A 17,219-nucleotide genomic window follows, 5' to 3' on the forward strand; every position below is an offset into this window, starting at 1 on the left:
CCTCCCACCAGGGCTCCGTTCAATGCACTCGCATCCTGGCATGCTACCTGCTGACATCCCGTCAATTCAAAAAACTCGAGCAGCTTGAGTTCTTCCATGATTATGTATGTAACATACCACGAACCGACGTATCTGTGCCCTCACCACCGATGTCCATCTCGTGGTTTTCCTCCTCTCTCTCCACACCGCCACCTTCGCCCGGTGCCATCTAGCAGACAATCTGGTACAAATGCTTCGACTCCCACTACTAAAAAACTTGCGCTTGTGGTGGTTGATCTGTCGGAGGCCGCACTACAGAACATCATCCGCTCCAGCTGCCCTACCCTAGAGTGCTTGCTGCTTGTTTTTGGAATAGAAATTCGTATCCTTTGTCTTAAAATAAAGTCGCTTCACCTTGTAAGCATGGGAATTTGTTTTTTTGGACATGCTCTCATCATCAAAGATGCCCCTTCACTTCAAAGGTTGCTCCTTGATTCTACTATAGTACCTTCGCAAATAATTGTGGTCTCCACGCCTAAACTGGAGACCTTGGGTGCAATTTGTGATCCTTTTAGATGGTTAAAGATGATGTTTGGCTCCACACCTATTGAGGTACTGTATATTATTCACGTACACTTCTGTAATCTGCATTTTTCATTTGTGCGCATAAGTTAACTATCATCTTGGAGTACACTTTTGGTACTAATATTATGTTCTATGATCAATGAAGAGCTTGTCCATCCTACCAGTGGTGGTGGATTCTATCAAGACCTTACATATCAGTATGTGGTGTTTTGATCTGAACACGGTTATTGGCTTGCTGTAATGCTTTCCATGTCTAGAGAATTTGTATATAAAGGTGATGATTCACGCACATTGAAAGCCCATATATAATGTATTATAATTAATCATTCAGCTATCTCTCTTTCAACATACTCTTTTTTAGACATAAACTGTTTTCAATCTCCATCTCTATTGAGGCACTAACACAAGGAGAAAACGGTATAACCAATCGATGGTTCAAGAAGCACCGGGATTTTCTCAGATCTTATGACAGACGTTTGATGACAGTAACACTAGAAGGATATGTATCCAACCCTTCAAACACTAGCTTTGTCACATTCCTCATGTCCAATGCGAGGGCACTATTGTCCGTGAGGATTAAGTTTTGTAACGAAAAATTTCTCACGGCTGCAAGTGTTGAACAACATAAAAAGAAGTTTCAGGTGGACAAAAGGGCTTCTGAATGTGCTCCGCTTCTATGTACAACAACTTGTCCTCATGTACCAGTAGAATTTCTGGCCCAGTATCTTGATTTTATGTATCAAACCGATCCATTTGATTGTGGCTGCCCAATACTTTGGTATAGTTAGATGTTATTGCCCTGTTTAATCTGTGTTTTGTCTAAACCTGATGAACAATTAATCCTCGTGCTTTTGGACCGTTTGTAAGTTGGAGTTAGATATTGTTGCCCTTTTCAACCCGGTTTTGACCCATATTTTATTTCATACTAGGCTAAAGGCTTGCCATTTCTTTAACTAAGACATAAATATTATGAGCAAAAACAACATAGGGAAAGAACATGACTCTCATCGGATCCTAGAGATCATTGTTCATTACAAAACCCGCGAGTTCTTAGCGCCCGGAGCACCCACACACTTATTTTCAGTTACCACACCAAATGGGCTATAATTGTTAAGAAGAAAAGCTGCATGGTAGTGGCATATTTGAATTCTGACATTTGGGACTCACGACGAAAAAGTCTATCCAAGGCGGTGTCGACTCGATAATAAACATTGAGAAACCTGGTTTTAAAATTACTTTAAATCCAAAACTAGCCTAGAAATCATGAAACTTGGCATGGTATTATGACATGGCACCAACATGTTGTGGTAAAAAAATTAGTCCAATTTGGGACAAGTTTTGGTATAAACTTCTTACAAACCGGAGCTTCTCTCAAAAAGCCTCATGGTTCCGAGAGGGAACTTGTCACCTATGTGTGCGAAATGACATACGCTGTCTCTTCCCGCCTTGATTTATTTTACAGAGGCAACATGCAACTATGCGTCGTACTAAAAATATGAAATTATTCAGGGTTCGTTTTGCCTTTTGATACATTATTTGAGTTTTCTAGGCATTTTGGAACATACTTTGATGTGTGCAATGGTCATGTGTATACTAGCCACCTATGTAATTGGATGTTCAATCTGTTTATGGAATCAAGTCCTTATAAGTTATAAGTACATATGTTGTTGTTTTATGTGCAATGACATCGCACATGGACCATACTAAGGAACCCGTCGGCCATAATTTCATCAATCATTGACAATTGTATATCAGCAAGCGTTTGCCCACAACACACACGGCTTATTAGCAATAATCGTCTGTGTTATTATCGGTCTTCACACACATTTCCAATTACGGGCCTATTTGCTGTGTATCACACACATCTTGTTAAGTTGAATCATTTCTTTTCTCTTGGATGAACGCAAATAGTTCATCGGAATGAAGTGTATGCCCTTTATCGCACACACCTTTATCCGGCTGACCGTTTCTGTTGTGTTGCCTAATCGAAAATAGTTCATTCGAGTGAACTGTATGCCGTATATCGCACACACCTTGATCTGGTTGACCGTTTCTGTTGTGTTGCCTAATCAAAAACAGTTCATTCGAGTAAACTGTATGTCGTATATCGCACACACCTTGATCCGGTTGACCGTTTCTGTTGTCTTTGCTCATCACAAATAGTTCATCAAGGTGAACTGTATGCCGTATATCGCACACACCTTCATCTAGCTGCCCGTTTCTGTTATTAAGCTCATCGCAAACAGTTGATTCGAGTGAACTGTATGCCACGCAACGCACACACAACTATAATCTGAAACATGTTTGTTGGCTACGCCATCGCAAACGTTTTGTATCTTTTTGATGATTTTATTACATCACCGTTTGCGATTAATGCATCGCACACAGTTTCGTTGAAGGGTCTCTGATTGTAATGTCACATTTGCAGCATCCTGCAGTAGTGACTTATTTGGTAGGAAACATGGCTCTCCTTTATAGAGATACCATGCATTCCAAGCGATTCTACAAGGGATGCCTCTAGAGAAAAGAATATGATCAGGTGGTGTGATATCCTCATCATCGATGTTCCATGATCAAACTCCTGCAGATTTTCCAATGCAAGGCACCACAGTTAATGTAGATTTACTAAATGCAAGTGCCAAGATCTTTTCTAAAGGATGTCTCTAGAGAAAAGAGCATGATCAGGTGGTGTAATATCCTCATCATCGATGTTCCATGATCAAACTCCTCCAGATTTGCCAATCCAAGGCACCATAGTTAATGTAGATTTACTAAATGCAAGTGCTAAGATCTTTTCTGATACCTCCTAGAGGAAAAGTGACTTTGCGAACCATGTAGATCAAAATATCAAAGGGATTGCTTCGTGCATCCAGTATAAATAGGAAGGACAGAAAGCAGAGGTGGTTATATCAGCGAGTAGCAGCTTTGCACCATCACTCTTAAATGCTAAAGTGAAGGCGATACACTTAGTCGGTGAGATTGCAAATCATATGCAGCTTCAAGACGTAACCTTCCTCATGGACAATGAAACAATAGCCAAGGCCATGGCATCAAGACAGATAAGATCCAATATAGGACATTCGGAGATTAAATCTCATCTAGCATATTTCCTTTGAGCCTCTGCCATTCTTGCTACCAAAGTGTTCCACACCAGAAGAGAATCAAATATCATAGTGCATAACTGCGCCCAGGAAGCCCACCATCTGAATTGAGAAGGTAGAAATAACTTCAAATGTTTATAATGCTGACCATACACGTGTTCAATGTCCCATGATTCATAGCCTATGCAATTTGGATCTTCATGATTTTGCAATCTTTTTATTGCGGGAAGAAAAAAAATGTAGGATGTTCATGAGCATCAATATATGGCGCCTCCCTTTTGTCCCAGAAAAAAAGGAAATCCATTATAATAGATTGGGCCTAAAAACAAAAGCCCATTGTAGTAGGGCCAGGGGCGGAGCTTAGTAAGGGCCCAACTGGGCCATGGCCCGCCCAGGATTTTTGCACATATATTTTTACCTATGCTTGCTACGTTGCCAAGCCCACCACTGGTCCACTGCAGTCCACCAATCACACTACACCGCATCTCCTTTACACGTTCGATCAAGCCTGTAGCCTCCGTTTCTACTGGCACGAGTATTACACTACGTCTAACACAGTACCACTGGTAGGCGTAGCCAGCAGAGGCGGCGAGGCAGTCACACATACACACGGCAAGGAGCAGCTGCTTTCCGCTGGCACCCCCACTCACCGTTAGTTGGTGCCTACTCGCCGTGAGGTCCAGTGCTCCACATCACAGTAATTTGTTTTCCCAAATTCTTACTTAGCGATTTTTAAATAGTTTAAATTGCTTACCTCGTATGTGCCACGTAGTAGCTTAGCATTTTATCGCATAATTTATCCAAACGGTTATTAATTTTACAAATTGCAACGGCATACTATTGCCTATGATTTAGATTTTTTTTATATGAAAAGATTGTGTTCTCTTTAGTCGGGCCGCCCAACATTTTCTTCGAAGCTCCGCCCCTGAGTAGGGCCTGCGAGCAACAGCCTGTTATGATAAACTACAAAAGCAAATCTGGACCGTCTGCTCCCCAGGGTAGACCCACATGGGCACGCATCTCATAGCACCTCTCCTCCGCGCCGATATGGGTCCACAACACAAACCGGCAGACCAACGCAGCAAACACCGCCTCTTCGTATCTCACTGCCCTTCCAGAAGCTTCCGGAAGAATCTCCTCCCACCACCGCCCCTTCCGAACTCGCGACTCCTCGCCGATCCCCTTCCCCAACCCTCTTTGGTCTCGGCAGCATTCCCGCCTGCTCGGGTCTTCTCGGAGCGCTTTCGCACGGGAACAGCGTGGCTGGTTGAAAGTTGAAACGCGAACGACTCCTGGTCCTCGGAGGGTGGTTGTCGGGGAGGACTGGGGTAGCGGCGGAGCTCCGGGAGACGATGGACACGCTGGCGCAGCGGGTGAGCGTGCTGCGGGCCTCGCTGCAGAGCAGCCAAGGGAACACGGAGGGCATGGTCGCCATTCTCGGCTCATTCGACCAGCGCCTCTCCGAGCTCGAGGCCACCATACACCCCATCCAGGTCGTCTCGTGCCCATTTCGGCTTGGTCTCGACGTCTCGTCGAATTTGATTGGAGCCGCGGGAGCGTGCGGCGTCTGATTTTGGGTGGTCGTGCAGGTGAGGGCGCACGCGACCCAGATGGCGCATGAGAACATCGACAAGGCGATCAAGGTCGCCGATGACATCCTCGCCCAGGTCGTCATCGTCCGCGAGGTGCGTGAACGTGCTCTCCTTGTCCCCTTCGTTTTTGAATTGAATGCTCTCTGTAAGACAATAAGTTTTGGGAACCAGCACAACCCTCTAGGGGTGGCTTATCTCATTATATATAATGGTTCTGTTACAATACGTACATAGGTACAGAAGCTATACATAGTCTAACACCCTCCCTCAATCTTAGCCACTTTCTAAAGAACTGAGAAGGGTAAGATTGCGCCTACCAGCCTCAAACTGTGGCAGTGGTAAAGGCTTAGTGAAGATGTCTGCAAGTTGATCCTTAGATGAGATAAACTTGATCTGGAGTTGCTTCTGTGATACACGTTCCCGTACAAAGTGATAGTCAACTTCAATGTGTTGCATTCGGGCATGAAATACTGGATTTGCAGAAAGGTATGTAGCACCGATGTTATCACACCAAAGAATAGGAGGCTGTGGTTGAGACAAACCCAACTCCTGAAGCAAAGACTGCACCCAAATAATCTCTGCAGTAGCATTAGCCACAGCCTTGTACTCAGCTTCAGTACTGCTACGTGACACAGTAGCCTGTTTCCGAGCACTCCAGGCGATCAAATTAGGGCCAAAGAATACTGCATAACCCCCCGTGGATCGCCTGTCATCTGGGCTACCAGCCCAATCTGCATCAGAGAAGGCCGAAAGGACCCGAGAGGAAGTCGGCCGAATATGCATACCAAATGTCAGGGTGAACTGAACATAACGAAGAATGCGTTTAACAGCAGCCCAATGAGTATCTCTGGGAGCCTGAAGATACTGACAAACCCTGTTAACAGCATAAGAGATATCTGGTCTCGTGATCGTCAAGTACTGAAGTCCACCAACAATGCTCTTGTACTCTGTGGCATCCGCAGGAGACAAAAGCTCACCATCAACAGCTGTTATCTTGTCAGTAGACGACATGGGTGTGGTGGTCGGTTTGCACTTCAGCATGCCCGCTCTTTGTAACAACTCCAAGGAGTACTTCTTCTGCGTAAGGACAAGACCAGTAGCACGAGAAGTGACCTCAACTCCAAGAAAGTAGTGAAGCTTCCCAAGATCTTTGACCGCAAAATCAGCACCAAGAGAGCAGACAAGAGCATCAGCAGCATACTAAGAAGAGCTGACAAGGATAATATCATCGACATATACCAAAAGATACATAGTGACTTCTGGCTTCTGTAGAAGAAATAATGAAGTGTCAGCAGTGGACGGCACAAACCCATGAGCACGAAGGGCAGAGGCAAGGCGGGCATGCCAGGCACGAGGAGCTTGCTTCAAACCATATAGTGCTTTGGAGAGACGACAGATATAGTCAGGACGATCAGGATCAGAGAAACTAGGCGGCTGTTTCATATAAACCTCTTCCTCCAAAAAACCATGTAGAAAAGCATTCTGCACATCAAGTTGACGAAGTGACCAACCACGAAAAACAGCAATGGAGAGAAGAAGCCGAATAGTGGTAGGCTTGACGACAGGACTGAAGGTGTCCTCATAGTCAAGACCATGGCGCTGCCGAAAACCGCGAGCAACAAGTCGCGCTTTGTAACGCTCAATAGATCCATCCGAATGCTTCTTCACTTTGAATACCCATTTTGAGTCAATAATATTTACCCGTGGTGGTGAAGGAACGAGAGTCCATGTCTTGTTACGAAGGAGAGCATGAAACTCCTGCTCCATAGCCTCTCGCCAATGTGGAATGCGCAGGGCAACCTGATATGAGCGAGGCTCAGAAGATGGATCCGCAACAGCAGCAGCCAAACAAGCAGCCAACCAAGCAACCGTACCATCCTTACGTTCCTTAGGTTTGAAAATGCCACTGCGACTGCGTGTATGTGGTCGGGACACAGGAACCACCGAGGTCGACAGAGCAGCCTGCAACGGGCTGGAGGACGGCGACGTTGACGAGTCAGCCAGTGACGAGGAGCCAGACACAGTAGCCTCGGGCTCGGTCGGCGAAGAAGGTCGGCCGACCGGCGAAACCGGCAGAGCAGACGAAGCAGCTGGCGACGCCGGCGTCACAGACCGGGCCGATGGCGAGCCCGGCATAGTGGGCCGTGGCGCGGCCGATGTCGCAGGCCGATCCGCGGATGAAGGCGACGTGAGGACAGCGTCGCGGACCCGAGCTGCAGGCGAAGATGGCGTGACGGGCCGAGCCGCGGGCGAAGACGGCGTGACAGGCCGAGCCGCTGAAGACTCGGCGGCCGCTGGCGAAGAGGGCCGAGCCGCTGGAGACTCGGCGGTCGCTGGCGTAACGGACCGAGCAGTGGAGATGCTCGGCGCGACGGGCTCTTCGGGTGACCATGCATGGGCACGCAAATCGATGCCATGCAACATAGGGCGATCAACGTGCCCATCAGAAGGCGGTGATGATGATGGTGAATCCTCCAAAAGCTCCAAACGAGCCCCACGTCCGGTTCCTGCACCATGGTTAGGTAACAGCAAAGGAGAGTATGCAACATCATCAAATTGGTCAGAAGCAACAGAGGATGAATGCACAGATGGTGGTTCGACAGTGGACACAGGAAGTTTGGCAAAGGGAAAAACATGCTCATCAAACACGACGTCCCGAGATATATAGACACGATTAGTGGGAACATGAAGACATTTGTAACCTTTATGAAGAGAGCTATAGCCAAGAAAAACACACTTCTTAGAACGAAACTCAAGCTTGCGCTTATTATATGGACGAAGATGCGGCCAACAAGCACACCCAAATACCTTGAAAAAGGTATAATCAGGTTGTTCATTAAGGAGAACCTCAATGGGAGTCTTCATGTTTAAAACACGAGTGGGAGTATGGTTGATGAGAAAGCATGCAGTGGTGAAAGCATCACTCCAAAACCAAAACGGAACAGATGCATGGGCCAAAAGAGTAAGACCAGCTTCAACAATATGACGATGCTTACGTTCAACTGAACCATTCTGCTGATGTGTATGTGGACATGCTAAACGATGAGCTATCCCAAGCGACTGAAAGAAGGAGTTGAGGTTGCGATACTCGCCCCCCCAGTCCGACTGGACATGAACAATTTTGTGCTTGAGAAGACGTTCAACATGTTTTTGAAACTGAACAAAAATATCAAACACATCAGATTTGCGTTTAATAAGGTAAAGCCAGGTAAAGCGACTATAAGCATCAACGGAACTGATATAGTAATTATGACCACTGACAGAAGTCTGAGCAGGACCCCATACATCTGAAAACACAAGTTCTAAAGGATGTTTCACCTCACGACTGGACTCCGAAAAAGGAAGTTGATGACTCTTCCCCTGCTGACAAGCATCACACACTGCTACATCTTTATTACTAGACAAACTAGGAAGCTCATGACGACGCAAAATATGACGGACAATAGGTGTGGCCGGGTGAACAAGACGAGCATGCCACTGTGACGGAGAGACCCGAACTCCACTGAAAACACGGGCGACGCCAGGATGCTCCAGACGGTAGAGGCCCTGGCACAACCGCCCACTAAGAAGAATGTCCCTCGTGCCCCGATCCTTAATAAAAAGATCAAAAGGGTGAAATTCACAAAGCACATTATTATCACGTGTGAGTTTAGAAACTGAAAGAAGATTACGGGTCACAGATGGAACTCGAAGAACATTGCGAAGCTGAAGACTCCTATTGGCATGTCTAGTGAGAAGAGATGCTTGACCAATATGAGAGATGTGCATACCTGCTCCATTGGCGGTGTGGATCTTGTCGGAGCCATGATAGGGTTCACGAGTGTGAAGCTTCCCCATCTCGCTGGTCAGATGCTCTGTCGCCCCAGAGTCCATGTACCAGTGTGGATCGATGGAGTAGGACTGAGTGTGTCCCTGTTGCTTCTGCGGCGAGGGACGATCAGCCATGGCGACCTGACGGGCATTGTTGCGTGTATCTTTGCCGTCATTGCCAAGACCAAGGAAGCTTCGCTGGAAGCGCTTATGACACTTGGAGGCCCAGTGCCCATCGCGGCCACAAAGCTGGCACACACGTGGACCACCAGCCCCCGGTAAGGTCGCAGTAGGTGGGGGGGCCGAGGCGGGCGACGGTGGCAGCCCCAAGGGAGACCGGGGTGATGAAGAAGAGCGGCCACCCTTGGTGGCGGCGTTGGCCGAGAGGGAGCCAGTGCCCCTGGTGCGGCGAGTCTCGACCCGTTGCTCAGTGAGAAGGAGCCGAGAGAAAACCTCGTGTGCCAGCATGGGTGTCGAGTTGCCCCGCTCGTTGATGATCTTGACTAAGGCATCATACTCCTCATCAAGACCATTGACAATAAACGAGTTGAACTCGGAGTCGGTTAGGGGCTGTCCAATGGAGGCCAATGTGTCGGCGAGGCCCTTGACCTTGTTGTAGAACTCAGTGGCAGTGGAGTCAAGCTTCTGACACTCTCCAAGCTGACGACGGAGTGCAGAGACACGAGCCTGGGACTGCGCTGCAAAGGTGCGCTCAAGGATGGTCCAGGCCTCATGAGACGTCTTCGCGAAGACAACAAGGCCGGCAACTGCCGGCGAGAGCGACCCCTGGATGGAGGAGAGGTTCGCCTGGTCCTGCCCCGTCCAGACGCGATGGGCCGGATTGTAGACCGGACCATGCATGCTGTCTACCAGCGCGGGTGGGCAGGGAAGCGATCCGTCGACGTAGCCTAGCAGGTAGTGACTTCCCAAGAGCGGGAGAACCTGCGCACGCCAGAAGATGTAGTTGTCGGTGGAGAGCTTGATGGTGATGAGATGACCGAAGTGAAACGGCGGCGGCGAAGACGATCCCATCGAGGAGGCTGCCTGGGGTGCAAACACCATGGAGGCAGCCGGAGGCACCGAAGCCGATGCGGGAGGAGGCGGGACCGCAGCCAGGGCGGGCGCCGCAAAGCTCACGGCCGGTGCGGACGCCGCAAGGCCCGCAGCCGGGGCGGACGCCGCCAACCCCGCCAGCGGGGCGGTGTGATCCGCTTGCGGCAGGAGCGGCGGGACGACGCCTGCGGAGTCCGCAGCGGACGGCGGCGCCGCGGTGTGGACCACGAGATCACGCCCGAGCGAGGGCGCCGGCGGCGTGGAGAAGACGGAGCCGATGCTCCTTGTCCCGATCGGAGCGGGAACGGAGACGGCATCGAGCGGGAGGTTGAGCAGAGCCGCAAGAGAGGCCGGGAGGAAGCCCACAGCAGTGGAACCGGTGGTGGCGGCGCTTGACATGGTGGCGGCGCGATCGGTGGCGCGGCGGCGGCGGTGAAGGCGGCGGCGGCTGCGGCGGCGGTGCGGGTATTAGGGTTTAGAAACGGAAGCGATCGTAACCTAGCGTGATACCATGTAAGACAATAAGTTTTGGAAACCAGCACAACCCTCTAGGGGTGGCTTATCTCATTATATATAATGGTTCTGTTACAATACGTACATAGATACAGAAGCTATACATAGTCTAACACTCTCCATCCTCAACGATACTCTCCATCCTCAACGATGCTCTGGCCTGCGTGCCTGATCGCAGGCAGCTTGTCCGCCTGCTGCTGCCCCGTAGAGGCGTAGAGTGTCTCCGTTATTTTATATAGTACGTATTGTTTTGTTTTGCCCCCCTTTGGGCTCTCTGTAACACTGTCGTTGTTCCTTGTTAAGTGATGAAACTGATGACCCCCGAGCCCAGAGGCTATAACTGACTCTACTATTATATATACAAAGGGCGGTGAACCTTTTGGTTTGGTTGGCAAGGAGCTGAGGCATTGCATGCATTGGGAGGGGATTGAGAGCGCCGAATTTGTCTTGCTTTGGCATTTGGAGGATGTGCTTGGCTGGTTTTGGACTTGGACTTTCATTAATAAGGACTGGTACGTGCAGATTTTACATTTGGAGGTGATTAAAGGCGCATAGATAATAGATTGGTGGTGAGATAGCTTCCATGCTGGTGTAGTTGTGAAGTGCATTTGTTCTTGTTTACTAGCAAGGGAATGATTAGCTTCGTATTAATTTCTAGCACTTTCTATGCAGAGATTTCTCTTTTTAGACAGGTAATCTCTGTTAAATTGGTTATAGTTGCAGTCTTGTACCTACGAGTTTTGTTCTATTTTCGAACTATTTTAGACAGGTAATCACTGTTAAACTCGTTCATTACTTTGTTTGGAACTTATATTTGCATGTTGTCCTTTTGAGCTTTAGGCAGAAGCTACGATATTGAGGGGGCCCCATGTGGATCTGGAGAGCTACCTGAAAGCTGTGGGTCATCTGAAAGACGCTGTTGGTTTTTTCTCCTCGAGGGAGAACTTTACGAGTAAAGAACGATTTCTGAATGATGTAAACGTTCTCTTATCTAAGTCTTCTCTGATGGTTGAGGAAGAATTCAAGTGGTTGATGACAACATACAGGTTGATGCATCTACACCCATTTCTGAAATCTTAACTGGTTGGTTCCTTATAGTATATTGCTAGAGGAACAATTGCTGTATTTCCTGGACCTCTCCTAAGTCTCAACGATAATATATTAGTTCTTCTAATATCATTTTCCATCTTTGCTGTTATATCTCTTCTTTCAGCAAACCTATTGAGGGTGATCTTATATTGGGTTCGCCTCCAAAGCTTCAATGGGCGTCAGATGGCAATGCTGAAGCAGATGGACGAAATTCTGCCCACTCCGAGCATCCATCCAAAGACTTGGAAACTGCCATTTGCAGGACTCCAGCACTGATCCCCTCTAGAATATTACCCCTTCTTCATACTATAGCTCAGAAATTGGTCCAGGATGGAAACCAGCAGTCATGCTACAAAATTTACAGGTAGGCTTTGAGCTGGGGATTTAACATCATGATCTCATCATTGCCAACAGACTTTAATCTGATTATGTAAATGCTGCTTGCAGAAAACAAGACGGTCAGTGAATGTAGAGAGTACCTGAGTTATGGGAAATACATTAACAATGAAAAAATATGCAGCAATGAGTTATACTTAGTCAGGTTTTGGTCAACTTTCACTATGTTGCTTGAAATTTATTGAGTTAAGAAAATTCCCTACTTAACAGTATAGTTTACATTACTCTGCCATACTTATTGGTAGGAATGTTTTGCTGTATGAATGATCTTCCTTTTTCTTCCCAATTCCAACTTACATCTATTGTTATTTCTGACATTTTAATACTATGCAAAATCAAGCTCAGATTTCTTCTCTTCCTTTAGAGATGCTCGTCGTTCGGCATTAGAACTGAGTCTTCGGAAACTGGGAGTAGAAAAGCTTATTAAAGATGATGTAGAAAGAATGCAATCGGATGCTTTAGAAGCTAAAATTGGAAAGTGGACCAAGTATTTGCAAATTACAGTGAGGACCCTTTTTCAAATATGCTTATGCTGTATGTGCTTAGACATCCAACTAACTGTCTATGCTTCAATAGGTGAAACTCCTTGCTGGAGAACGAAAAATTTGTTATGAGGTTTTTGAAGGTATCAGTTTCAACAAGGATCAGTGTTTCACTGAACTGGCAGGAACTGGAGTTGCTGTTGCTAAAACTCTTCTCAGCTTTGGAGATGCTGTTGCTAAAAGTAAAAGGTCTCCTGAAAAGTTGTTTGTACTGCTGGATATGTATGAAGTAATGCATGAAGTTAGATCCGAGGTATGCTAAAGGCAGTGTGTTCCTGCAACACCGATATGGTATATATGTAGTATGCCACATATTTTGATCAGTTATAGTAGTTATTGGCCATATATACGCAACATTTCTAGCTTCTGACAATTAGCAAATGATGTTTTGCTTGGTTCTTCTAGCAGTGTTAGTGTTTGCAGTTGTTATTTCTGCGGCTATGCTGTCAACTGTGACCATTATGATATTGGCAAAACAGTAACGCCTGCCTTCTTTTGAATCTCATTTACCAGGTTGAAGTAATTTTTCAAGACAGTTTTTGCTCGGAGATGCGTGAGGCTGCATTGGGCTTGATGAAGCTCTTGGCACAGACTGCCCACGAAATGTTTGTTAATTTTGAGGAATTAGTTGAGAAGGATACTTCAAAGACTAACGTCCATGACGGAACTGTCCATCCTTTGACTATCCGTGTGATCAATCATGTTAAATTCCTTTTTGAGTAAGCATCACCCATTTCGCCTAGCTATTAAACTCTTGGACACACAGAGATTTATTTGACTTAGATGTTAACTAATATAGGGTCAATCAGAATGGATTTTTACTATTTACCTTTTGAGATGTATGGTCTATCTTGTGTGTATTAGTTGTGTTAGCCATGTGTTGTCCTGAATTCACATTTTGTTCCACCAAGCGAACACTGATTAACTGTACTTAATGTATAATACCAATCAATGGCTGGTGTATCCAGAAGTTTGAGAAATTTGTTGGTCCACACATTTATATATTTACTCAAGTTCTTAGTGTCTTCATTTATTCCACATAGCTTAGTAGCTTGTCATATACATCAATATTTACCATTTCTTCTTTCCGTGCCTAGGCACCACATGTATTTATTTCCTTAATAAACTTAGGTGATATGTTGTTCAACTATAATTATTTTTATTGAAGTGATTTTTAGTTTCTCAGTTTTTTCGGCAATCATTTTTTAAATGGCATGCTAACTGATATGTGCACTGATATTGACAGTTATCAGTCAACACTGAATCTACTATTTCAAGAATTTGAAACTGGAAGTGATACTGAATCCCAACTTGCAGTTGTTTTGACAAAGATAATGCAAGCCCTTCAGAACAACTTAGATGGGAAATCTAACCAGTACAAGGATCCTGCGCTGATGAGCATATTTCTTGCGAACAACATTCACTACATGGTTAGTTCTGTTCGCAGGTATGCTATGTTTTGTGTTTCAGGTTTACACTATCTTGTCCAGACAGTGTACCTAGCAAATAATTTCTTTTTGTCTCATCACAAGATCAGAAGCCAAGCATATACTTGGTGATGACTGGATTCAGATACATCGTAGGATTGTACAGCAACATGCCAAACAATACAAAATGGTTGCATGGGGAAAGGTTAGTGCTTCAGATCTGGAGACCGTCTCCATCCATCAACCGTCCTCTGCTCCTCTCCCCGTCGCCTAGTCTTGCTGCGGTGGTGGGGTTGGTCGTCGTTTTGGTCGTCCTGGCTATGGCTCATCATGGTGTCTCGCTTCCTCGGTCGTCCTCGGCAAGATCCGGGTTTTCCCCGTCGGTTCAGCTCCGACCGGCGAGAGGTCTTCCTGGTCGTTTTGATATGTGGTTTGTCTGGTCGTGGCTTGGGATGCTCCCCTCGATTGGTGCTTGTCCCCTCGTGGCCATTTCCCTTTGCGCCCCGGGTGACGGCCGGTCTGACAGTGTCGTGCTAGTCTCGTGCATGTGGTGCATCTAAAGCCTGTGGTTTTTGTCCAAAAAAAAGCCTGTGGTTTTTGTCCAAAAAAAAGCCTGTGGTGGTTTCGTCTGTTTAGTGCGTGTGCTTGAGTTGATTTCGTCGTTGTCGTCATGGTAGTCGAGCTTGGTCGTGTTGTAGCTTGCTAATGTTCAGGCTCTTGTGGCGGATATTCCTTTGCTTTCTTGCCTTGTTATGTATTGCTGTTCTAGATGAGTTAGGATTTGTTTTGGTCATCTTCGGGTCGTGGATTGCCAAGTCTCGATTGGTGATCCTTAGTCGTTCTAGTTTGGTCGTGTCGCTTGTGTGGGGTCATGCCTTTCTTTGGCGTTGTATCAACTTCTTCCTTAATGAATATACATGCAGCTCTACTTCATTGCTCGAAAAATTTCTTAACTGTTTTGCTTTTATATTTTACTGCTCGATGTTCAGATTAATGTTATTTTCCCCTGACAATGATGCTATATTTTGTCGTTGGGCACAATATTTATTTTGTAAAGTTTGAACATGTTAGAACTTTTGATGAAGTGTAAAACATATTGGCTTTTCAATACAGTACTGCTCCCATTGATTTGCAAAGGTTCACTACCTTATCCTGTAGATTAGATAGTTCCAAATTATTTTTCCTATTATATTCACATAAATGGAAATGATGAATAGGGAGGTGATTGATTCCGTTTACTCTGATTTCGTTGTTTAGGCTGTTCAGACGCTCTCCATTCAAGTTGCCAGCAGCAGTGGTACATCAGCATCGTCTGATCTTAGCAGCAGCGGAGTTTCAAGAGCTATGATCAAAGAAAGGTCAACTGCCATGGTAGCTTGTTGTGTTAATTTTTGAAGAAATAAACCAGTAATGGAGTTACAAAACTTTATGTTCTTTCCTTGCCAGGTTTAAGTCTTTCAATATGCAATTTGAAGAGCTTCGTGCAAAGCAATCTCTATGGACCATACCTGATCAAGAACTGAGAGAAACTCTGAGGCTTTCTATAGCTGAAGTTCTCTTGCCAGCCTATATGTCCTTCGTTAAACGTTTTGGGTATGTTAACAAACTTTTTCTTGATCTTGTTAGGCACTCCATATTATTATTCATTCAGTTTAATGGATATAAATGATAATCAAATCCTATCATAGTTGTGTTAAGTAGGGAAGAGAGGTGCGAGGATACTGTATGTTATGTTCCTGCATGTCGGAGCTGATCATGCATGATTGTAAAAACTATTTTTTTCTAACATATTAGTGTGGTTTTAAGAAAACAAAGAAAGAAACCCTAGCATAATTGTGTTTGACTTTGACCCCAGAACCTTAGCCCTGTATATGATGCTTTGTAAGTTTTTTTTTTCCAAAGCTTTGCCTCATCCATTCATTCAGAAGAATAAGAGAGTTGAGGTTTTCTTGGTTTTACAATGTCTCTAGCTCATCCATTTTCCCATCTGCTATACTAAGTTGTTGAATGACTCACAAATGATTGAATGGCAGCCCAATCATCGTTGGCTCCCCAGTCATTTCTCCCCTTCTATTTTGCGCATCATTGTCATTGCAATTCTTCATGCTGGTTCTGGTTTTATATAACCATACATCCATACTGTTGTTCTTACCTTTCAGGAATCTTGTTGAAAATGAAAAGAAGCCTCGTAAATACTTGAAATACCAGCCAGATGAGTTGGACCAGTTGCTGGGTGAGTTCTTTGAAGGACAACAATCTGTTGAACAGAAGAAGTAAGCACCGGGAGGCAGTAAAATGGGAATCCTGCTAATAGTTCTTGTAGCAAACTTCTGTAAAGATCTCTACAGATCGAAGCAACTAAACATTTTTTTTACCAAAGACAGCAAGATGCTGTTTTCATTCACGAAGGAAGGATAAAAACATCCCAGAGGATAATACAATTTTTTGTGTACGAGCTGAACCGAATTTACCAGCTATATATAGAGAGCTAAAAGACAGACGATGGCTGCGTTATTGCGCGCCGGTCCATTGGGCTCCCTTGAAATCAGCCCATCCCCACATTAAACTCGTCAGTCGTATATTGGAGAGCAACTAAATTTAGGCGCTTGATTGGCAACAAAATAGTATTGTATTCCTAGAGCCTGGGTTAAGAGTCCCTTGTTCCAACACTAAGAGCCATGCACGAGCGCTACAAACATAATAAAAATAGAACAGGAAGTTGGGCTAGCGCCCCATGAGTAGTATGACATCGATGCCAGCCGAATTCCCAGATTAGGACGGGAACTGAGGAAAACGGCTCAGGAACCTGGGGCCTACCTTAGAGCATCTCTAATAGAAGGTGTAAAACAGGGTAAAATTTACATCTTAAAAAAATGTTTTTGCAATCTTCAAGAAAATGCCAACTCCAACAGAAGATGTAGATTGGAGATGTAAAACATCAACTCCAATATAAGATGCAAATGGAGATGTAACCAATATAAGATGCAAATGGAGATGTAAGGGTATCTCCAACGGCAACCCCTAAAAAACCTCCTGCATCCGTCCACGAACAGGAAGACCAGTTCATGGACATGGATGCGGGAGGCAGCCATCCAACGCTAGCCGCATATATTTCAAACTATTTTTCAACAA

The 17,219-nt window shown here is 45.6% G+C and overlaps 1 protein-coding gene across 1 annotated transcript; it reads left to right on the forward strand.

Moving 5' to 3' along the window:
- Nucleotides 1-4,999: 4,999 nt before the first annotated feature.
- Nucleotides 5,000-16,365, forward strand: LOC119305358 (exocyst complex component EXO70A1-like). Its single transcript, XM_037581890.1, has 12 exons — nucleotides 5,000-5,158; nucleotides 5,255-5,350; nucleotides 11,474-11,679; nucleotides 11,847-12,086; nucleotides 12,483-12,621; nucleotides 12,695-12,913; nucleotides 13,174-13,379; nucleotides 13,907-14,107; nucleotides 14,193-14,292; nucleotides 15,345-15,445; nucleotides 15,534-15,680; nucleotides 16,247-16,365. The coding sequence occupies exons 1-12, from the start codon at nucleotides 5,018-5,020 to the stop codon at nucleotides 16,362-16,364; spliced, it is 1,914 nt and encodes a 637-aa protein (XP_037437787.1). The 5' UTR covers nucleotides 5,000-5,017; the 3' UTR covers nucleotide 16,365.
- Nucleotides 16,366-17,219: the final 854 nt, after the last annotated feature.

This window comes from Triticum dicoccoides, chromosome 5B (assembly GCF_002162155.2).
Source record: "Triticum dicoccoides isolate Atlit2015 ecotype Zavitan chromosome 5B, WEW_v2.0, whole genome shotgun sequence".
Taxonomy (NCBI): Eukaryota; Viridiplantae; Streptophyta; class Magnoliopsida; order Poales; family Poaceae; genus Triticum; species Triticum dicoccoides.

What these genes read in the sequence shown, in the direction of transcription:
- LOC119305358 (XM_037581890.1), top strand. Translation starts at nt 5,018, where the DNA reads ATGGACACGCTGGCGCAGCGGGTGAGCGTGCTGCGGGCCTCGCTGCAG. An exon ending in CCACCATACACCCCATCCAG is followed by an intron (nt 5,159 to 5,254) that starts GTCGTCTCGTGC and finishes GTGGTCGTGCAG; the next exon opens with GTGAGGGCGCACGCGACCCA. An exon ending in AGGTCGTCATCGTCCGCGAG is followed by an intron (nt 5,351 to 11,473) that starts GTGCGTGAACGT and finishes TTTGAGCTTTAG; the next exon opens with GCAGAAGCTACGATATTGAG.